Genomic DNA, 23,919 nt, shown 5'->3' on the forward strand with positions numbered 1-23,919 from the left:
GTCTTTTAAAATGATGCATCTGCAGAAGCCTACATTTAGATTCATTGAATAATTTATACCTTGTTAGCAGTGTTTCCTTTGAGCTAAAGCTAACTGGTCAGTCTGATAAATACAATTTAGAATAAAATAATAACATTAACTTGTTAATACTGCCCTTCTGTTGGTGATTGGGCCGATCTGATGTACAAACTAAAAGTCTGTGTGTATGATTTATAACATCTTTACTAGAATAGAAATTAAAACTGTTATTGATTAAATTGCATGAATAGTGCATTTACAGAAGCAGAAACCATGTACAATTTGATCATGATGTGGTCTATATAAAACAATTTTAATTTATATAGAAACAAAAATTGCTGGATATCTTTCTCTTTCTTTGGCTTGGCTTCGCGGACGAAGATTTATGGAGGGGGTAAAAGTCCACGTCAGCTGCAGGCTCGTTTGTGGCTGACAAGTCCGATGCGGGACAGGCAGACACGGTTGCAGCGGCTGCAGGGGAAAATTGGTTGGTTGGGGTTGGGTGTTGAGTTTTTCCTTCTTTGCCTTTTGTCAGTGAGGTGGGCTCTGCGGTCTTCTTCAAAGGAGGTTGCTGCCCGCCAAACTGTGAGGCGCCAAGATGCACGGTTTGAGGCGATATCAGCCCACTGGCGGTGGTCAATGTGGCAGGCACCAAGAGATTTCTTTAGGCAGTCCTTGTACCTTTTCTTTGGTGCACCTCTGTCACGGTGGCCAGTGGAGAGCTCGCCATATAACACGATCTTGGGAAGGCGATGGTCCTCCATTCTGGAGACGTGACCCATCCAGCGCAGCTGGATCTTCAGCAGCGTGGACTCGATGCTGTCGACCTCTGCCATCTCGAGTACTTCGACATTAGGGATGAAAGCGCTCCAATGGATGTTGAGGATGGAGCGGAGACAACGCTGGTGGAAGCGTTCTAGGAGCCGTAGGTGATGCCGGTAGAGGACCCATGATTCGGAGCCGAACAGGAGTGTGGGTATGACAATGGCTCTGTATACGCTTATCTTTGTGAGGTTTTTCAGTTGGTTGTTTTTCCAGACTCTTTTGTGTAGTCTTCCAAAGGCACTATTTGCCTTGGCGAGTCTGTTGTCTATCTCATTGTCGATCCTTGCATCTGATGAAATGGTGCAGCCGAGATAGGTAAACTGGTTGACCGTTTTGAATTTTGTGTGCCCGATGGAGATGTGGGGGGGCTGGTAGTCATGGTGGGGAGCTGGCTGATGGAGGACCTCAGTTTTCTTCAGGCTGACTTCCAGGCCAAACATTTTGGCAGTTTCCGCAAAGCAGGACGTCAAGCGCTGAAGAGCTGGCTCTGAATATACTCAGCAGGTAAAGCGACATCAATGGGGATAGAAACAGAGATGACACTTTGGATTAAGGACCCTTCATTAGAATTAGAAAATAAATTTGCTAAGTTAGAATGGGAGTGGAGAGAACAGAAGTTTATGGTCGGATATGCAAGTTGCCAAGTTAATAATTATGTAAATCATTTGGAGACAAAGGTGTATTAAATTGAAACAGAAATGTGCTGCCAAATAAGTGGAGAAAATAAAGAGTGGTAACTGAAATTGTTTGAAATTGTTCAATATGAATGACCAAAGGCTTCTATGTACTGCACCATGAAGTAGGATGAGGTGAGATTCCTTGAGCTTAAATTGAGTGTCATTGGTACAATATCGATAGAGACTATGAGGTTAGAGTGGGTGTAGGGCAGATGATTAAAGTGACACCAACCAGAAATTAAAGGTTGCCTTTGTGGACTGAATGGAGGTGTTGTGTGAAGTGGTCACCCTGCCAGGGGATGGCTTCTCTAGGGCAGAGCACATGTGAGCACTGGCTACAATGAACTAAATTAGGAGTGTAAGTAAATTGTAGTTCACTTTTATGGACAGTTGGGGACAAAGGGACAGCATTGCTTTGTGACAGATAAAAGATATGTTTTAAAGGAGTTTGAAAGAAGATAAATTTGGGTAGGATTTTTTAGTTTAGGTCACATACAAACACTTCAAAACAGATCTCATTTAAAGTACTGGAGCTCTGTTCAAGCTGGACAGGCTGGCTCCAAGAGCCTTTGCAAAAGCTTTGGAGAGTGCCCGAGGGACTTCACTAATGGATTGTTGTTTTGAAATGAGGAAAGAACTTGGAGGATTAGGTCCAGAGCAGAAGGCTGTCTGAGTGCAGCTTGCTGTTCTAAGAGGGTCATGTGGTTTTTGCAAGTAGAGAGAGAGAGAGAGAGATCAGTTCTGCAGTTTTATAATCAGCAGCTGGGACTGGAACAGGACAAGCTGGAAAGCTTGTGGAAAACTCCCATTTTGAATACGGGTTGGGAGTGCTTAGTTCACCCTGGTCAAAGCCCTTGTGGTTCATACAAGAGGAAAGATCTGGCTGTCTAATGTTTCACTTGGAATAAGGGAAACAAAAAGGAACTCTGGTGACCTGAAAGAGGTTTTCATCTGGAAAACCCTGATGGGGCAAGTTTCTTCGGCAAGACACTGAAGTGGCTGGTTAAAAGGAATCAGTTGTGGGTACAAACAACAAACAACAAATCTCTCTCTGAAAACCGACAGGAACCTTCATGAGCGGAAACCATTTACCTTTCAAGCACCAAAGCCTGGTGAACTTTATAAAGTTCAATTCTGTGCACAGTGTAAGAATTTCCTGCAACCAATGAACTTGGAGGAATGAGAAGTGAGATTGGACTGTGAATCAAAGAAATTTTCTGAACTTGCACATTACATACACGTGCGCTTAGAATTAGAAGGGAGTTAATTTAGGTGAGTTAAGATAATAGTGATAAGTTAAAGTGTGATTCTGTTTTCATGTTTAAAGATAATTTGATGCAACTTTTGTTTAAGTAACCATTTGTCTTGGTGAATATCTATTGCTGCTGGATTTTGGGGTCCTCTGGGCTCAATAGCTTGTACTGGAGTTGCATGGAATAGTACAGTGAATTGAGCAGTGGATAGTAGAGATGAAAGAGTAAACGAGGGACCCATAGAGGGGACAATGTCATGGAATGTGGAAAGGGGAGGAGAAACAAAGGTGAGAATGGTGGAGGCAGTGTAAATTATGTGTTAAATGCAGATAAAAGGTGAGGAATCCCTTCTCTGCACTGGCAAGGAGTAGAGGTGACAAGAGCCAAAGTGTGGGAAATAGAGCAGATGTATAGGAGAAATTAGGGAAATGGAATGAATTCCTTACAGAAAGCAGGAAGGGAAGAGGTTTGATCAAAGTAGGTGTGGAATTGTGGGCTTGTAGTTGATGCTGATAGCTAAACATCTGACTTGGATAGTGAGATGTCAAGGAAGGGAAGAGACTGGAACTGAGACAAGTTGTGAGCATGGATATTGTCCTTGGGGTAATGAAATGATTGAATTCTGGACGAGCACATTGAAGAGGTATTCAGTGCAATGGGAAGGGAGTTGGAGCAAGTGGGTATGGGTGCAAATGAAGCCAGCATTCAATAGACAATAGGTTCTGGAGTAGGCCAATTGGCCTGTCGAGCCAACACCTCCATTTATCAGATCATGGCTGATCTTTCTCGTTCAATTATCCCCATAACCCTTAACTCCCCTGCCCACAAGAGCTTATCCAACTCTCAAATCTATCCAGCAAATCCACCCCCACTGTTCTCTGTGGCAATACATTCCACAGATCCACAACTCTCTGGGTAAAAAAAAATTCTCATTTCTGTCTTAAATGGCCTTCCCTGTATCCTTAAACTATGCCCTCTAGTCCTCGTCTCTCCCATCATTGGGAGCATGTACTCTGATTTCACCCTGTCAAGCCCTTTGATAATCCTAAATGCCTCAATCATGTCTCCCCTCATCCAATGAAAAGAAGTATTGTGAAGTTGCATGGCTGCATCTTTGACTTTGAGAAAATGATTGGAGTTCAAGATTTTTTTCAATAGAAGAACGTATTGAATCAGGCAAAGGTGTTGGGAAGGAATTGGTTGTGTCTCTGTTCCATGAAGAAGGGTCTTCAAACCATGCTGGTGTGGGATGGAGGTGTCCAGAAATTGGACCCTCGTAGTGAAGATGAACCGATTGGGAGCAGCAAACTAGAAACTCATGGTGGGACGAATGGGTTTTTCCAGCCTTGAACAATAGACAGTCCTGCTTCTGGGTCATAGGGAGAGTTATTTTCCATTTAAATAGTACTTTTAGCATTGTACATACATTCCAAAATGCTGAACAGATGAATATTTTGAATTTGAGGCAAGTAGAATATGGAGAGCTGAGTAATGGATTAGTTTAAGTGCTTGGGTATAGGGCAGCAGCTTTAACCCTGCCCCCAGCCTCAAACTTCTTCCAACTTTGAATGCACATAAACTCAAGGAACATTCAGGTGGACTTGGGCAGTACAATACACAGGTGTCAGCAATTTGTTGGTATTGTAACTTGATTGAACTGTTCCCCACACCCCATCCCTACCTCTATAATATGCAAAATATTATTTTGTATTATTTCTATTTGTGGTCTACTTCCATATTTTTTTAAAAACTCTTGGCTTTCATTTGCCTTCCTAAGAATTTTTTTTTGTCCTTTTGTTGTTGTGATGATTTTAAAGGCTTTCAGGTTCAGATTTATTTGTCAGAGTACATACATGACATCATACAACCCTGAGATTCCTTTTTTCCTGCGGGCACAGCAGAATGACAACTAATTGGTCATGCAAAAAATAAACTGTGCACAGCATAAAACATGTAAACCAATAAAGAACTGTAAACAGATAATGAATGTAAACAAACTGCAATACAGAGAGAACAAAAAGAAAATCAATAAAGTGCACAGGTAAGAGTCCTTAAATGGGTCTCTGATTCACTTTGTCGTTGAGGAGTCTGATGGTGGAGGGGTAGCAGCTATTCCTGAACCTGGAGGTGTGAGTCTATTGTTCAAGGTCGTAAAAACCCATTTTTCCTGCCATGAGTTTCCAGTTTTCTGCTCCTAATCAGCTCATCTTCACCATGAAAGTCCAATTCTGGACACCTCCATCCCACACCAGCATGGTTTGAAGACCTTTCTTCATGGAACAGAGACTCAACCAATTCCCTCCCAACACCTTTGCTTGATTCAATGTGTTCTTATATTGAAAAACATCTTGAACCTATACCTCTTTCTGGGTGGCAGCAATGAGAATGGCATGTATGCTGGATGGTGAGGGTCTTTGATGATTGCTGCTGCTCTCTGACGGCAGTGTTCTCTGTAGATGTACTCCATAGTGGAGAAGGTTTTGCCTGGGCTGTGTCCACTACCTTTTGGAGGTCTTTATGTTCTTTCCACCACATCTCTATATTCATTTGCCAGGGTGTCTGATGTCAAACCAAACCTCCACTAACTCCTGAGGAAGTAGAGGTGCTGATGTGCTTTCTTCACAATGCCATTGGTGTGTTGGGACCAGGAAAGATCCTCCAAAATAGTGATTCCCAAGAACTTAAATTTGCTCACCCTCTCCACTTCTGATCCCCCAATGATCACTAGATTTTATACCTCTGACTTTCCATTCTTGAAGTCAACAATCAGCTCCTTAGTTTTGGTGACATTAAGGGCAAGGTTGTTGTTGGTGCACCATTCAGCCAAGTTTTCAATCCCCATCCTTTACACAACACACTACCATAGTATTGTTGGCATATTTGTAGATGGAGTCATTACTGAGCCACACAGTGGTAGATGTCGAGTGAATAGAGCAGGGGGCTATGCAAACAACCATGCAGTGTTCCATTACTGATGGAAATTGTGGAGGAGAACTTCTCACTGATTGTGGTCTGGAGGTGAGGAAATCCATGATCCAATTGCACAGTGTGGTGTTAACTCCCAGGTCTTGGAGCTTGCTGATCCGTTTTGAGTGGATGATAATGTTAAATGCCAAACTGTAGTTGATAAAGAACATCCTGGTGTATGCATCTTTGCTGTCCAGAGGTTGCAGGGCTTTGTGTAGAGCCACTGAGATGGCCTCCGCTGTAGACCTGTTACTACAATAGGCAAACTGGAATGTATCCATGTCACCTGTCAGACAGGAGCTGATAGGCTTCATCCCCAGCCTTTCGAAACACTTCATCTCTGCTACTGGTCGATCGTTATTAAGGCAGATTACTATACTCTTGATGCCTGCTTGAAACCGATGGTTACCATGCCCTTCTGGAGTGAGATATTGAAGATATCTGTGAATACCTGCTCAATTGGTTAGCACACACCATCCCGGCCGGATGATTTCCTCGGATTCACTCTCCTGAAGGCAGCACGCATGTCATGCTCAGATATTGATAGGATGGGATCATCGGGGTATATGGGGGTGCAGAGGGATGGTTCTTCGCTATTGGTGTAGAAGTCACTGAGTTCCTTTGGAATAAAAGCTTTGCCGCCTGCTACTGTACTCGACAGGTTGCAACAGCTGTCAGGTGCCCCTTGTTTCCATTTTCATCAGGAATCTCCTCTTAGCTGGGAGATGGCTTTTTTTATTTGCATAGCTCAGGGCCAGTTGTGCTTTTGGGATATAATGGTTTTAATTTCACATTTATGGTCTTTGCAATATTTTCAGGTTTTTTTTTTAAATCATGGGAGATCTCGTCCGCAGGGACAGCCAATCTGCACACCGCACGCTTGCCTTCAAGAGGCTTTTGACGAGAAACTGCGGATCAACATGTGTCGTCCTCCCCCCCGCCTTCAACGTGTCCCAGAATTGGATTGGTTGCTGCCCGTGAATGCATTTGATTGGAGAGTCTTTTGTTGGTGACGGGAGCTGTTGGTCTGATGACCAGAAGACTCTTATAGTGCGATTTAAGCAGGGGAGGTTGTGACCGTAAAAGGCTTTTCTCCATCCATTGCATTTCTAAAGAGGGAGAATTCCACCTTCAGCGCAGAACTATGGCTGGTTTATTGGCAAACTCTTTGGGTGCAATGTTGCAATTGAAAACGGCGAAGTTTTCGACGGTGCGTCAAGCTGTGAGCTATTGCACTAAAGCGGTTGATGTGTCCTTTGATAGCTGCGTGTCCAGCTACGAGAAAAGCGCTCACGCACCGCAGCACAATCTGTTGGATAATCCCGCAGATTCCAGTCCTGCCAGTGCCAGCGCCGCAGTGACAACGTCGGAGAACAAAACTCACCTGTGGAATCGTTACAACGAGATGAAAAAATTAGTTCACGGTAAGTCTGGTGAAAGAACGATAGCCTTTCTTTCGTGGCCACAGGTTTGTTTTCGGTAACGTGAGCGTGGATGACATTATGCGTGTCCTTTTTGTGCCAGTCTTAAGGTTTTTCGTTTAAGCGTTCCATTTGGAGTCCCACACCACTGGATTTGTGTTCGGAAAGTTTACTGAGGTTGAGGGCAACAGCATGAGATGTTTCATTTTGATGCGAGACCACTTGGATACATTCACAGTGGAGAATGTTATCACAACTCTGCTGTATTTTTCTAATTGAGGATACGAAAACGTGCATTAATGTAGATATTTATTAATCGTTAAGCCATACGAAATGGGCGTAGGAACTGGACGATCATCCCTTTAAATTTGCTCCGTCCCTTCACCATTTCACTGTCCCACACCACTTCTTTTAGTTCCCCTAATGCCTAACTATTCACTCCTTTGTCTTAAATAAACTTGAATATAGAACATCTGCAGCTGATGCAGAGAATTCCAAATTCATACTTTTTATAAAAAAAAACGTTTCTCCTTGATCCTTGATGGTTGCCCTTTTATTGTGGCATTACAATTTCTTGTTTGCCACAAGAGATTTTTTTAAAAATCCAACCTTATTAATAATTTTAGATGTTCAGGCCAATAGTGCTTGCAGAACAATTTCCCTAATTCCAGAAATCACCCAGATGAATCTCCATTTTATTCTGTCAAAGACTATTGATTGTATCCTTTCTTACTTTTATTTTTGCACTCGAAGAAAAAGTTTTGGATAGGAAATGTGCTTTCATATGTTCTTACTCATTCACATTGGATTTCTATTCACTGCACACTTTCTTTCTCCAACCCCCCCACCCACATCCCATGCTGGTTTCTAAGACTTGTAATTTTTGGTTTTACTGCTGTTATTGCTAAGATTAGAAACCTCTTTAAACCTCAATTGAGGATTCTGACCAGAAACAATGACTGACCATTTCTACCCATGGATGGGACCTGACTGCTGAATACCTTCAGCAGCTCCTTGATTGCTCAATATTCCAGCAAATTAGGTTTTTTTTTAAATCTTAACACCTTCAGGGAACATTGACCCTTTTGTGACAAGACCATGTTTCTTGTACGCTTTATCTCTTAATGGAATGCAAATTTGTTGAAAATTATGGAATTATCTTTAAATATTGTATTGTTTTTAATATTTTTATCTATTTTTGCAACTTAGTTTGGGCAATTTTCTTTAAAATTGTTGCATTTCATAATTAAATATGACTATGACAGTATACAGCTATCGATTGAAAGATATGACTGTAGCCATCACTGAGACACATGGTTTAATGATAAATGTGATTGTTCCAAGGGAACACAGTGTACAGGAAAGATAGGCAGGTAGGTAGAGGGGGTGGTGTGGCCCTGATGGTAAGCAATGATATTAAATCACTAGAGGGAAGGGATATAAGATCAGAAATGGTAGAATCCTTGTGTGTTGAGTTAAGAAATAGCAAGGTTAAAGGACCCTATTGACAGTTATATACAGGCCCTCAAACAGAAGTGGACTATGAGCTACAGCTGGAGATAGAAAAAGCACGTCAGAAGGAGAATGTCAAAATAATTATGGGGGAATTTTAACATCAAAGAGGATTGGGAAAGTCAGGAAGCTACTGGATCTCAGGAGAGAGAGTTTTTATAATGCGTATGGAATAGCTTTTTGGAGCAGCTTGTTGATAAGATCACCAGGGGATCGACAGTTTTGGATTGGGTGATCTGTAATGAGCCAGAGGTGATTAGGGAATTAAAGATAATGGAACCCTTAGGAAGTAATGATCATAACATGATTGAGTTCAGTTTTAAATATGAAAAGGAAAAGCTGATATCAGGTGCGTCAGTATTTCAGTGGAAAAAAGGAAATTACAGTGGTATGAGAGAGGAACTGGCACAAGTTAACTGGAAAAGATGGAGGGAGAGCAGAGCAAATTTGGATGATATTTCTACAAGAAATAAAGCAAGTACAGGATAGATATATTCCAAGAAAAAGGAAAATTAAGAATGGAAAATGGCACAAATATGGCTATCAAGAGAGGTTAAGACGAAAAGGCAGGGTATACAAGGAAGCAAAAATAGTGGAAAAACGGAGGACTGGGAAATGTAAAAACTTACAGAAAGAGACAAAGAAAGGCAATAGGAAAGAAAAGATAAATCATGAAAGGAAGTTGGCAAATAACATACAAAAGGATTCTAAAAATTTAAAAAAATATATAAAGGGTAAAAGGGAGACACGGGTAGATGTAGGACTGAAAGAAAATGATCCTGGAGAAATTATAATGGATAATAGAAATGGCAGAGGAACTAAGTGGGTATTTTGCATTAGTCTTTACTGGGGAAGGTGTTACAAGCCCAAAGGACCCCAAAACCCAGCAGCAATAGACATTCACCAAGACAAGTGGCTTTCAAAACAAAAGTTATTTTTAATCAACTTCAAACATGAAATTAAAATCAAATTTTAACTTAACTCTATACTTTATACTAATCCAAATTACCCCCTTCTAACTCTAAGCACACGTGTATGTAATGTGTGTGTAAATTCAAGAAAAGTTCTTTGGTTCACAGTTCAATCTCACTTCTTCTTCCAAGTTCTTCCAAGCAGGCAATCACCATACTGTGCACAGAATTTAACATGTATAATGTTCACCAGGCTTGGTGCTTGAAAGGTAAATGTTTACCACTCAGGAAGGTTCTTGTAGAGTTTGCAGAGAGAGATATTTGTTGCTCCAGGATTTCCACAACTGAGGTACCAACTCTAGTCACCTCAGGGTCTCGCTGATGAAACTTGCCCCATCAGGGTCTTCCAGACGGTATCACAGAGTTCCATTCCTTCCTCGATTTCAAGATAAACATCAGACAGATAGGACTTCCATCAGTTTCAAACAGTTTTCCCTGGATTGAACTTTTCAGTTACTTGTCCCACACACTGACTGACTGACTGAGCTGTTAACTCAACTCTCTCTCTTTTCCAACTGCCAACTCCAAAGAGAGCATGTGACTCATGTCTTGCAAAACCCCCACCTTCTCCAGCAAACAACAGGAGTTCTTTCTTCTTCTCAAGTTGTTATCTTAGGTAAACAATCCAGGAGTGATCTTTCTGTGCACTCTGGCAAAACGCTTGAAAAGAGCTTCCATCAACCATCGTGTCTCCAGTTCCAAACAATGGTCATTCATTTTACGATGTCAGTTCAATTAACACCTATTTGTGAAAGGTGCTTACATTCTCCAAGAGATCTTCAATATTTCTTCAGTCTTTCAAATAAGATATGTTTTAAAATGTGTGTATGTATGTGACCTACTCTAAATCTTATAAATTCTCCCCAAATATTAATATTGTTATAAAGGCAATAGCAATCTACCTGATAGTCAGAGTTTTCAGAAATTGTATTAAGTACAGTCAGGATTACTAGAGAGCTAATGCTTAGTAAGCTAAATGGACTAAATATAGGTATATCTGCCGGACTGGAAGAGGTGCACCCACGGATTCTGAAGGAGGTGGCTTTGGAGATTGTGGAGGCATTGAAATTGATTTTCCAGAAATTAATAGACTCTGGCATGTGGTTCCAGAGGATTGGAAGATCATAAATGTAGTTCCACTGTTTAGAAAAGAGGGAGGCAGAAAAAAGGAAATTTATAGGCCTGTTAGTATTGTGTCGGTTGTTGGGAAGTTAATGGAGTCGATTCTCAAAGATGAGGATATGAAATACCTAGAGGTGCATGGCATGATGGGTCCAAGCCAGCATGGGTTCATGAAGGAAAAATCCTGCCTGACCAACCTAATGGAATTTTTTTGAAGAAATCTCAAGTAGGATGGACAAGGGAGAGGCTGTGGATGTTGTGTATTTGGATTTTCAAAAGGCCTTTGATAAGATGCTGCATAAAAGGCTGCTTAATAAGATGGGAGCCCATGGAGTTACAGGAGAGATATTTGATTGGGTGGAGCATTGACTGATAGGCAGAAAGCAAAGGGTGGGAATAAAGGGATCCTGTTCTGGTTGGTTGCCGGTTACTAGTGGTGTTCCACAGGGGTTGGTGTTGTGGCAGCTTCTTTTTACAATGTATATCAATGATTAAGATTATAGACCGAATGGTTTTGTGGTGAAGTTCACAGATGACACCAAGATAGGAGGTGGAGTAGGAAGTGTTGAAGAAACCGAAAGGTTGTTGAGACTTGGACAATTTAGGAGAGTGGGCAAAGAAATGGCAGATGAGATACAATGAGAAATGTACAGTTGTACATTTTGGAAGAGGAAATACAGGCAGATTATTATTTTGGTGGGGAGAGATTTCAAAATTCACAAGTGGAAAGGGACTTGGGGGTCCTAAAGGTTAATCAACAGGTTGGATTGGCAGTAAAGAAAGCAAATGCTATGTTGGCATTGATTTCAAGGGGAATAATGTATAAGAGTAAAGAGGGGATGATGAGGTTCTATGGGGTACTGGGTCTATTTTTTTTCCCTTATTTTAGAAAGGTTGTAATAATGTTGGAGAGAATACAGAGAAGATTTACCTGGAATGCAAGGACTAACATATGAGGAATACGTAGCAGCTCTTGGATTCTTATTCTTTGGAGTATAGAAAAATGAGAGGAGATCTCCTAGAAACATATCAAATACTAAAAGGATTGGACAGAGTACTGTGTGAATCCAGGTTAAGAGGGCACAGACTTAGAATTAGAAGGTACCCATTTGAAACCGAGATGAGGAGAAATCTCTTTCACTAGAGGGTCGTGGATTTGTTGCCACATGCAGCTATGGAGGCAGGATCATTGGGGGAGTTTGATAGATATCAAATTAGTCAAGGTATCAAGGGTTATGGGGAAAAGGCCGGAACTGAGAACCAGATGTGAGAACAGTTTAGCTCGGGGTGGATTTGCAGAGCAGACTGAATGGGCCAAATGGCCTACTTCTGTTCCTTTTTTTGTGATCTTGTGAATATGGCAGTGTCACCGTCACTCAACATAAAATTCATTGTTATGATGAGTTTGCACCAGGATCCCTCAATGAGGTCCCCAGTTAAGCATGTTCTCTAATACAAAGCGACCTAAAATGGATTATACAGATAACCCCAAAATTGGTGGTGTGATGGACAATGACGAATGCCGTCTAAGGTTACATCAGGATCTGGATAAACCAGGAAATTGGACTAAGGAAGTTAATGTAGATAAGTGTGAAGTGATGCATTTTGGTAAGGTAAACCATCAGCAGATGCATAGAGTTGCATAGTAAATAGCAGCAGTGTTGTAGAACAGACCTATGGGTGGGAGTACATTGTTCCTTAAAAGTGGTGATAGAGGTGGACATGGTGGTGAAGAAGGCGGAGGAATACAAAAGTTGGGACATCGTGTTACAATTGTACAAGATATTGATGAGACCACATTTAGTGTGCAGTTCTGGCAGTGGCAGATTAACTATTAGGCTGAGTAGGCTTACGTCTAGGGGCCTGGAAGAGAGGGGTTACTGGGCAAGAGCAGGGACAATTCTTTTGACCCCAAAAGTTCAATCGACCCCCTACCCCGGCTTTTATTGACCCTCTGGATAGTCCCATCGACCCCCAGTGATATTGACCACTTTGGAGACCCCTAATATGTTATTTAACGTAACTTAATGTCACTTTATTCTATTCAATGAAAAGTGGGCAGGGGGAGAAAGTCAGGGGGAACCTTCTTAAAGTTCAGCCTAGGGGTTCAGGTGGTCCGAGTGCCGTCAATTTTGTTTAGGATTTAAACGACCTGTTAAAGGATCTGAGAATGGTTTTATTGAAAATCCTGCGTCCTCGAGTTCTGCACCCAAGATGCCGGCACCTATGATCAGCATCAGCCATGAGGGATTGCAGACTGCAATAAAGTGGAGGACTGGCACAGGGACCAGAAGGAGAGGCAAAGAAGTGGATCCACGAGGCGGTGGATCAGTGAGGGGCTCTGTGGCTGAGGAATACACAGGCAGTGAACTGTTGGTGACTTGAGAGGAATCCATGCTGGCTGCAGGAGACTGCAGTTAAGGGACTTGTACCAGGCTGGAGACTGGTTCAAGACTGACTGAAGGGGTACGAGGTGTTGGAACTGGGATGCGAGATGGTGCCGATGGCAATGAGTGGTTCCTAGTTTTGCCGGAGGATTGGATCTGGAACTCAGGTTGCTGATGGTGTGGACTGAACTCTGTGTGGCTGCAGGGGCTGCGGGAGCACTGGAGGCAAATCTGACTGAAAAAGGTGCTTCAGGCAATTTCTGCTGATGGCGATCTGTCTGCCTTACAGCAGACAAAAGGCAATTTCGTGTAATATGAGTTTTTAATTACATGACAATAAATTGAATCTTGAGGATGAGGTGAATAATCTTTTTTTATCCCCTTGGGAAGGGTGTTTTATTTAAAAAAAACAATTAGAGGCCTTAGATTGAAGGTGAAAGGAGGAAGATTTATAGGGAGGGCAACATTATCATTCAGGGATTTGGGATGTGGAATAACTTGCCAGAAGAATTGGTAGAATTACAACATTTAAAAGATATTTGGACAGGCAGAGGAATGGATTAGAAGGACATGGACCAAATGAAGGCAGATGGGATAAGTTCGGGCAAGCAATTTGGTTGATCATGTAAGTTTGCCTGAAGTGCCTGTTTCTGTGTTGTTTAACTCTCCAACTTTTGTCTGTCCATGATTTCTTCCACTGTATATTGTTTTTATAAATTTTAAAATTTTTCACACTATGAACCATACTAACCAAAATACACACAAACATTTCCCTCTTGAATATACACAGTGTCATTTTCTCCCCTTTTCCCCCCCTCCCTTCCGTCCCTCCTTCACCCCCCTCCCCTCCCCACCCACTCAACGTTCAACCTCTATGATACATTAAACCCATTAAGCAATGTCATCACACAATGAAAATAAACAAGAAATTTGTGTCATCTACTTTTACATACTGGGTCAGTTCATTTCGTCTTCTTCTCCTTCTGTCATTTTAGGCGGTGGAGGTCCACGGTAGGACTTCTCTGTTGTGTTCCATGTATGATTCCCAAATTTGTTTGAATACTGTGATGTTATTTCTTAAATTGTATGTTATTTTTTCCAATGGAATACATTTATTCATTTCTATGTACCATTGCTGTATTCTCAGGCTATCTTCTAATTTCCAGGTTGACATAATACATTTTTTTGCTACAGCTAAGGCTATCATAGGCACCTGTCTTGGGTGCATTTTACAAAATATTTTTCAGGAAAACAATTTGGAGTAGCTTGACTTCCCAAACAAGTATTAATTTTTCCCACAACTATTCCATTACATTTCTCACAATATCATCACATTTTATTTTTGAATATAACTATCCATGAGCACCCACCTTTTTTGTCCAATGTAATTCTTCTTGACGATATCTTTGATGTTATCAATTATTAGCGGGTCTACCACTGTGCTCCTTTTCCATTTATTTTTCAAAATGTCAGTACCTAGAATATTTAATTCACACCCTTGGTAATCAAGTAACCAAACATTTGAAAAAATAGCTTTAGATCAAACCTATTTATGTCAGTTATCTGTTGTCATGTTTTCTGCTTTCAGTTAGATAAACTGGTCTTCATTTTATGTTTCTTATTTTTAATCTTGTGTGACCACACAGTGAACAATTGGTTAAATACACTCTGCTAGCTATTATGTAATGAAGAAAGTAAATACATCCACAGTGCAAGATGTAACTTTTTTTTTCATTGACCATTCCGTTTCAGAGGTTGCAGAAGGATACAGTTAAGGTAGGTGAGTGGGCCAAGGTCTGGCAGATGGAGTGCAACGTTAGTAAATGTGAGGTCATCCACTTTGGTAGGAAAAAGAGAGCAGATTATTATTTAAATGGTGAAAATTTGCAGCATGTTGAAGGACTTGGGAGGGCTTGTGCATGAATCGAAAAAAGTTGGGTTGCAGGTACAACATGTTATGAAGAAGGCAAATGGAATGTCGGCCTTCATCGCCAGAGGAATTGAATTCAAGAGCAGGGAGGCCGTGCTGCACCTGTACAAGGTGTGGCCGCATCTGGAGACCTGTGTGCAGTTCTGGCCTCCATACTTGAGGAAAGATATACTGGCCTTGGAGGCAGGCCAGAGGAGGTTCACCAGGTTGATCCTGGAGATGACCAATGAAGAGAGACTAAATTGCCTGGGATTATATTCACTCGAATTCAGAAGAATGAGAGGTGATCTTATAGAAAAATATAAAATTATGAAAGGGCTAGATAAGATAGAGGCAGGAAAATTGTTTTCACTGGTAGGTGTGACCAGAACTAGGGGACACAGCCTCAAGATTCATGGGAGTAGATTTAAGACTGAGATGAGGAAAAACTTTTTTACCCCAGAGAGTAGCAAATCTGTTGAATTCTCTGCCCAGGGAAGTGGTTGAGGCTACTTCATTAAACATATTTAAGGTTTAGTTAGATGTATTTTTACATAAAAAAGGAATTCAGGGAAATGGGGGGAAAAGGCAGATGGATGGCATTGAGTCAATGATCAGATCAGCCATGATCTTATTGAATGGCAGAGCAAGTTTAAAGGGCTGGGTGGCCTGCTCCTGTTACTTATATTCTTAAGATTTCTTTTGTGAGTCCATCTGCAAGAATATAAATGTTGTAGATTTTGGCCAGACTTCTGAAATTCTGCCTTGGCTTCCCTGAGCCCAACATAGCTATAGTTGCAAAATGTGTCTATTATGACCACACAAAGCCTCGAAGCCACAGATGATCCCTCCGCTCTGCCCACACTAATTCCTGAGTCACTTTGAATACCAATGAGCTTAAAGTTGGACAGAGATTATTTTTGTGGTTTGAACCATTGTCTCATCTACTACTGTGGCATTTGGCCAGTTACCTACACCACATTTTCAGTGCTACATTTGGCATTGATCTGGATGTTAGCTGAAAAATAAAGTTGAGTGGTACTGGAGTTTGAGCATCCTGTAATTTGCCACTGAAATAATGCAGAAGAGGGAGTACTTCAAAAGACCATGAGGTAAAGGAGCTCTGCCATTCCATCATGAGTGGATCCATTCTCCCACTCATCCCCATTCTCCTGCCTTCTCTCCATAACTTTGGTGCTCTGTTCAATCAGATACCTATCAACTACAGTGTCTGCAGATTTTTTGTGTTTTACACCTTTCATCTCTGCCTTAAACATACCCAGCAACCTGGTTTCCACAGTTGCAAATTCCAGAGGTTCACCACTCTCTAGCTATCTCTGCTTTAAATGGGTGTCCTCTTGTCCTTGACTCCTCTACCATGGGAATCAACTTTGCCTTTGTCAGGAAACATTTGAAATGCTTCTTCACACTCATTGATCTGAACTCCAAGGAGTACAGTCCAAAAGCTTTCAAATGTTCCTCAAAACTTGATCCCTTCCTTCCCAAAATAATTCTTGTAAATCTTCTCTGAACCCTCTCCAATGCCAACACATTCTTCCTTAAATATGGAGCCCAAAACTGTATCCCTACTCCAAGTAAGTCCTCACCAGTGCTTTATAAAACGTCAACATCACCTCCCTTTTCTTGTATCTTATTTCTCTGGATATGAATGCCAACATTGCATTCGCCTTCTTCACCACCTGAAGAAGGTGAATAATCTAAAGGTTAACCTTTAGGGTATCTTGCACGAGGACTCCCATGTCTCTTTGCACCTCAGAATTTTGAATTTTCTCCCCATCTATTTCCTTTACCAAAGTGCATGACCGTACACTTTCCAACATTGTATTTCATTTGCTGCTACTTTGCCTATTCTCCTAATCTAAGGCTCTCTGCAGCCTCTCCATTTCCTCCTTGCTACCTTCCCCTTCACCTACCTTTGTATCATCTACAAACTTAGATACAAAGCAATTTATTCCTCAATCCAAATAATTAACATACAATGTCAAAAAGAAGTGGCCGCCAGCACTAACCTCTGCGGTTCACCATGGGTAACCGGTAGCCAACCAGTATAGGATCTCTTTATTCCCACTCTCTGCTTCCTGCTGATCAGACAATGCTTTTCCCATGCAAGAATCTTTCCTGTAATTCCCTGGGCTCCGCCTCATGTGCGCAACATGTGAAAGTCCAATATATACAGCATCCACCACATGTCCTTTGTCTAGTCTGCTTGTGGTTTCCTCAAAAAATTGCAGTAGGTTCATCAGGCAAGATTTTCCCTCAAGGAAACCATGTTGACATTGGCCTATCTTGTCATGTACCTCCAGGTATTCTTGACAATTGACTCTTAACAACTTTCCAACCACCTATGCAAGGCTAACAGTTCTATAATTTCATTTTTACTGCTTCTCTCCCTTTTTAAAGAATTGAGTGACATTTGCAATTTTACAGTCCTCCAAAACCATGCCAGAATTTATAGATTCTTGGTAGGTCTTTATGAGTGCCTCAACAATCTGTATAGCCATTTTTTTTAGCAACCTGAAGATGCTTTCCATCTGATCTGGGAGACTTATCTACTCTTAGACCATGCAGCTTCCCAAGCATCTTTTCTCTGGATGTTCGACTGCACCCACCACTCTTCCCTGCACTTTTGAAAGTCTGGTATACTGCTAATATCTCCTCAGTGCACTGATGCAGTCCCTCTACCATCTCCTTGTCTCCCATTATAATTTATTCAGCATAATTTTCTATCAGTGTTAATCTACTCTTGCCCCTTTTTAAAAAAACTCTTAGTATATTTAAAAAAGCTTTTAGAATCCTTTTTGTTGTTATTTGCTAGCCTCCTTTCAAAGTTCATATTTTCCTTCCTCGTGACCAAGTTGCCTTCTGTATTTTTTTCAAACTTGACAGAGTTCTGCCCATCTTTTCTCATCAATTGTAATATTTAAATTAACCTCCCATTTGTCTAGATTTATGTATTCCCTTTTTAATAGTGCCTGCTTGTAATAAAAGATACATTGCAGAAATAAATTTATTTGTATAATCTCTCCTAATAAGAACCTCCAAATCACTACAAGCTGGCAAATACATTGTTTGACCTAATTCTTCCCGCAAGTACCCCCTCAGTTGAAGATAGCAAAAGGGTGCATTTCGAGTAATTCCATATTTATTTCTTAACTGTTGAAATGACATCAGTTGACCTTGTTCATAACAATATTCTACATTTTTAATACTGTTATGAAAGCAAGTATTTAAAAATGGTTATCTTTAGTAAAAGATATTATTTTGAATCATTGGTGTTTTTAGTGATATATTTCCTTTTGCACCTATTTCATTATTTATCTTATTTCAAATATTTAAGCAAAGGTGTCTCCTTCCCACCAGTTATTAACTTTGAATCCCATTGATAAATAAATTCATCTGCTAATTTCTCTCATTTTATCCATCTCTATTTTAACCCACACAGGTTTTCCTGATCCCTCAAATAAAGAAATCTCAATTGAGCTACAGAATAATAATTCTTAAAGTTAGGAAGTCGCAAACCTCCCAATTCATATTTCCATATTAATTTTTCTGAACATAGTCTTGACATTTTATCTTTCCAAAGAAATTTTCTTATGTTTATTTAATTCTTAAAAGAACTTTTGAGGTAACCATATAGGTAAAGTTTGAAAAAGATATTGTATCTATGGAAAGATATTCATCTTAATACTGTGTACCCTGCCTACTAGTGTTGTCGGTAAAGTCATCCATTTTTTCAAATTTTCTTTAACCTTTTTGTATAAATTATTTAAATTATTATCTCCAGATCCCTAAATATTTAATCTCTTCCTTTGGCCATTTAAATTGAGTATTCGACAAAGAATATAATCTCCTTGTGTAAGGGGCATAAATTTGCTTTTTATCCCAATTTGCTATGTAACCTGAAATCTTACCATTTTCTTCCAAATTGAAATGTAATTTACATAAAGAAGTCTCTGGCTCAGTCAAATAGATCAAAACATCTTCTGCAAATAAACTAATTTTGTACTCCTCATGACCAAATCACTCCTAATTATTTCAGCCAGTGATTCTATAGCTAAACTAAACAAAGCTGGAGATAAAGGACAATCTTGTCTACTAGATCTTCCCAAATAGAATGGATCGGAGATTTGTCCATTAGTTACTACTTTTGCCTTAGGACCTGTGTATGCAAAGTTTAGGGCTAAATATGTAAGAATGTACTGCCAACCTCTTAAGACCTGTAAAATCTTCTTCCCTAAAGATGTTTAATATAAACACTGTAAGAATCTAGTGTGAGCCAACCCTTTCTGCAATCCAGATTGAAATTACTTTTTCATGCTTTTATTACTCTTTTTATATAATTCTTTTCTGTAACTATAGATTGTATAGTGGTGGGGGATAAGAGGGAAGAAAGGCTGGGTGGGGTAAGGGGAGGGTTTAATACCATGCCATCACTGTAATTTTCAAACTTAATTAAGTACTGACTTTGTATAATTATTCATGGATGAAAACTTTAAATAAAATATTTATTTTAAAAATTAAAAATAAATCCCAGGTATCCACAGATGATGGATGAAATACTGTAATGCCAGGATGTCACAGTGGTGAATAAATAATCCAATTAATTCAAGGTAGCAGGGCTCCAAAAGAATTCATCCACAAGTGATCCAGAATCACTACTGACAGGAGAGGTCCCAGAGGACTGGAGAATAGCTAATGTACTCTCTTTCAAGAGGGGTAAAAGAATAATCCAGAAAACTATAGGCCAGTAAGCCTCTCATCAGGTTTGTAAAATAGAAGGGCAGTAACTGATAGAACTTTATAAAATTAGGAGAGGCATAGATAAGGTAGATGGTCAGAATCTTTTCTTCCCAGGGTCAAAATGTCAAATACAAGAAGACGTGCATTTAAGATGAGGGGAAGAGGAGGAGGGTGGGAGAGTTTAAAGATATATCAGGTTTTTTTTTACACAGAGTGGTAGATGTCTGGAATGGACTCCCAGGTGTAGTGGGGGATGTAGCATCATAGAATCAGCATTTATTGTCATGAACATGACATTAAATTTGTTGTTTTGAGGCAACATTACAGTGACTGCAAATTTTGCAATAATTTACATTTAAGAATGAATAAATTAATGCAAAAAGTAAGGGAGAGTGAAATAGTGCCAGTGGTTCATTGTCCATTCAGATATCTGATTGCTGAGGGGAAGAAGCTGTCCTTGTGCTGCTGGGTATTTGCCTTCAGGCTCTTGTACCTCCTTCCCGAAGGTAGCAGTGTGAGGAGGGCATGGCCTAGGTAGTTTGGGCTCTTGAGGGTAGAGGCTGCTTTCTTATGACACTGTCTGTTTTAGATGTCCTCAATGGAAGGAAGACTGATACTCATGATGGTACGAGCTGAGTTCACAACTCTGTAGTTTTTTGTCTTGTCCTGTGCGTTGGCAGAATGCTATCTATGATACACCTACAGAAATTTGCAAGAGTCTTTGATAACAGACCAACTTTCCTTAAACTCCTTGCAAAGTATAAATGCTGGCGAGGCTTCTTCATGATTGCATCGATGTGTAGGCCTCAGGACAGATCCTCAGAGATGTTGAAGTCCAGGAATTCAAAGCTCCTGACACTTTCCACTGCTGAGTAGAATAGATAGTTGAGTTTAACTATCACTGGTGAATAGATTTTGTTTTGAGAAAGCTAAACTAAAATTTATTGCTCTCTGGTTATTTTTCTTGTTTGTTTAAAATGAATATAATTGGAAATTTAAGGGATTTGAGCCTCTCCCTTTTTCCCTTTTGACACATTATAGATATGACAATTCTGAGATCACTGAAAGGTCTTCAGCATTTTTCAAATACACTTGTTTTTCTTTCTCCCCAGAACTTATTCCTCCTGGAATCTGCAACATTCTCAATCCTGCAAATATTTATTCAAATAATGAGGTTAAGTTGGGGAACATTGAAATTTATGGATTTGACTATGATTATACCCTTGCGCAGTATTCCAATTCTGTACACACAATGATATTTGACACTGCACGTGAAATCCTCGTTGATCAATACAAGGTACGTTATCCATCAATGGGTTCTGATGGAAGACCATCAGTGTGAAATGTTAACTATTTTTCCCTTCACAGATGCTGGTTGACCTGAGTATTACCAACATCCTTTTTTATTTTTTGCATTTTCCATTTGTTGCTTTATGATGTGCCTTTGCCAACCTTCAAGGGAGAGCTGTCAAATATAACATTGGAACATCCAAAAGCAAATAGATACTGTTGGTAGATAATGAAATGTGGAGAACCTCAACATTTTAATCTTGTGCCTCCAGTCTGTAAGGCTACAGTTCTTATTGATACTGTTGATAGATAATGAAATGTGGAGAATCTCAACATTTTAATCTTGTGCTTACAGTTTGTAAGGCTACAGTTCTTATTGATAGCAAATATATTTTCATTGGCTGTGAGGTGATTAGAAAAAGACTCCTCTCATTCGGTGGTGGTAATTTCCACAAAGGTTTGTTGCATCAAAATAAATGTCAGACAATTGGAGTGTTGAGTATAAATTGTAGAAAATTTTTTTTTAAATCTTCAATTCTCCCAGAGGATGGTGAATCAATGAAATTCTGTTTCTAAGTTCTGTGGATGTTAGATTAAGGAGGAGGTAAATTGCTCTGAAAGAACATGGAATGGAGAACTAGTAGATCAGCCATGATCATGAATGCAGGGTCAAGTTTGAGAGCCAGTTGGTCTACTATGTTCCATATTCTCTGGTGCTAGATAAGAAACCGGAGTAGACCAGCCTGTTCTACCATGTATCAGTTTCCTGATCCTTCCCCCATACTCCTCAATTTCCTTGTAGTTTAAATGCCAGTCAAACTGTCTTGAAATTAGTCATTGAAATTCTCTGTCCAAAAGTGACTGTGAAGATGGAGTCAATGGCTCAGTACTTTTCTGAGTGTAGGAATGGACGACTCCTTAAACTGAAACTATCCCTTCTTCATTCTCCTCCAAGATGGTTTGGACAGCTATGCTGAAAGTCCCTTTTGAATCTTGTCTTCCAATAACATTTGGGGTGGCATAGTTGGCGTAGTGGTTAGGGCAATGCCTTTGTAGCACCAGCGGTTGGGACCGGACTGGGTTCAAATCCCGTGCTGTCTATAAGGAGTTTGTATGTTCTCCCCGCATCTACGTGGGTTTTTTTCGGGGGCTCCAGTTTCTTCCCTCTGTTCAAAATGTATTGGGGGTGTGGGTTAATGGGGTGTAAACTCCAATGAGTGCAAGAACAAACACCTCAACCTTTCTTCAGTCATTGACTATTTTGCTCCTCTAATGCACACGTCAAACTCAGGCCCACGGGCCAAATTTGGCCCATGATATAATTATATTTGGCCCGCAAGATCATATCAAATATGTATTAGAGTTGGCCCGCTGGCCGCCGCGCCAGTATAGCGCATGCACAGCTAATACTACAAATCCCAGAATGCTTTGCAAATGCATTGGCGCCGGCCCGTCAGCCCGCTAATCGCCCCCACCTCCTCTCTTTACTTTCATTAGTATCTGTGACCTGTCGCCTAACTCACATGTAATAAACCCCTTACGAAAAATGGCCAAACCAAAGACCGAAAACAGGACCTTTCAAGACAGGTGGGAGGCAAACTCTGACCCCAGAGTTTGGTGAACTTGCATCTAAGAAGAGATGCCAAGTATCTGGTTTAGACCCAGGTGCATCAGAGTAAATCACAGTGTAGCAAGCTAAGCTTGGATTAATATTTTCTTTGGTTAACTTTGGACTGTTCATAGTTGAAAGATTGGATTTTCATTGAAGCAAGTTGTTATTTTTTTGACTTTTTGGCTTGTGGGAAAAAAAGCATGTAAAAGGAGCTTAAAGGCTATAGAGAAATATTATTTATTGATTATTTTATTTCTCATTTGTTAATGCTTCTTCTGGAAATAGTTTAACCAAAACTATTATTAAACATTTATTTTAATAAAAGTTTAACATTACATATGTTGAAAGAAGAGAAAACATGCAAATGTTGTTGAATATTTTCAATAAATATTTAGTTTGGCCCACGACTTAGTCCAAGTTTTTAATTTTGGCCCTCTGTGAATTTGAGTTTGACACTCCTGCTCTAATGAAATGTGTCCTTCCTTCAGTATGGACACTGTATATAATATTCCAGCTGCAGTCCTATTTTTGAACTCTGTACACCTTTCAACAGAGCCTAACATTTCCAGTAAACTTCTTGTACCTGCACAATAATGTGTTCTATGAGCTACAGTCCCAAAGATCTATTCCACTCTTAACGTTTTGCTCTGTTTAAATAATTTTGTGTTGTTGTTTTTCCTTCCACTCTGGACAAGCTTGCATTTTTCCACCCTGTGCAAAGTTTGCTAACTTCTTGACCATTGGCTGAGCCTTTTCATTTCCCATGCAAGCTCTTTGCATCGGCCCTGAAACTTGCTATCCCCCAATAGCATAGATACAAGATGTAGCCCTGGAGCTTGTGAAAGAAAAGGCAGGTAAATGGAATACTGTGAATGATATTACAAAGGAGACCATATCGGAGGGAATGGGTTGAGAGTGATCTTTGGGGTATACCTAAAATGGATGAGAGGGGGGGGGGGGTGGGGGGTGGCTTGGGAGGAGGGGGGGGGAGAAAAAATCACTGTAAATGTGTGGAAAAGAAAAAGTGTATATCATGGATATTGTGATTTATGGTGTGAAAAATAAAAAATTTAAAAAAAAAAAAGAGAGAGAGTGATCTTTGGGGGGAGTGCTCAGGTAGGAATTTTGAGACTGCAGGTGTGTGTGTGTGTGTGTGTGAAGTGATGGTATTACTGAAGATGCATGGTCTCTGAT

General features: G+C 40.3%; 1 protein-coding gene across 15 annotated transcripts in view; it reads left to right on the forward strand.

Annotated features, from left to right (window-relative positions):
- Positions 1–6,749: 6,749 nt before the first annotated feature.
- The window catches only part of LOC138763304 (5'-nucleotidase domain-containing protein 2-like), a 130,764-nt gene continuing 113,594 nt past the window's right edge, over positions 6,750–23,919 (forward strand). For 13 of the 15 annotated variants that reach the window (XR_011357479.1, XM_069937212.1, XM_069937209.1 and 10 more), the window contains exons 1-2: positions 6,751–7,164; positions 20,936–21,120. Coding sequence is in view for 14 of the 15 variants with exons in the window: in XM_069937212.1 (XP_069793313.1) it covers positions 6,885–7,164; positions 20,936–21,120 (465 nt within the window). In the remaining variant the exon portion in view is untranslated. Of the gene's footprint in view, positions 7,165–20,935; positions 21,121–23,919 lie in introns of all 15 variants that reach the window. The other 2 variants (XM_069937205.1, XM_069937214.1) reach the window with 2 other exon arrangements.

Source organism: Narcine bancroftii, chromosome 5 (assembly GCF_036971445.1).
Source record: "Narcine bancroftii isolate sNarBan1 chromosome 5, sNarBan1.hap1, whole genome shotgun sequence".
Taxonomy (NCBI): domain Eukaryota; kingdom Metazoa; phylum Chordata; class Chondrichthyes; order Torpediniformes; family Narcinidae; genus Narcine; species Narcine bancroftii.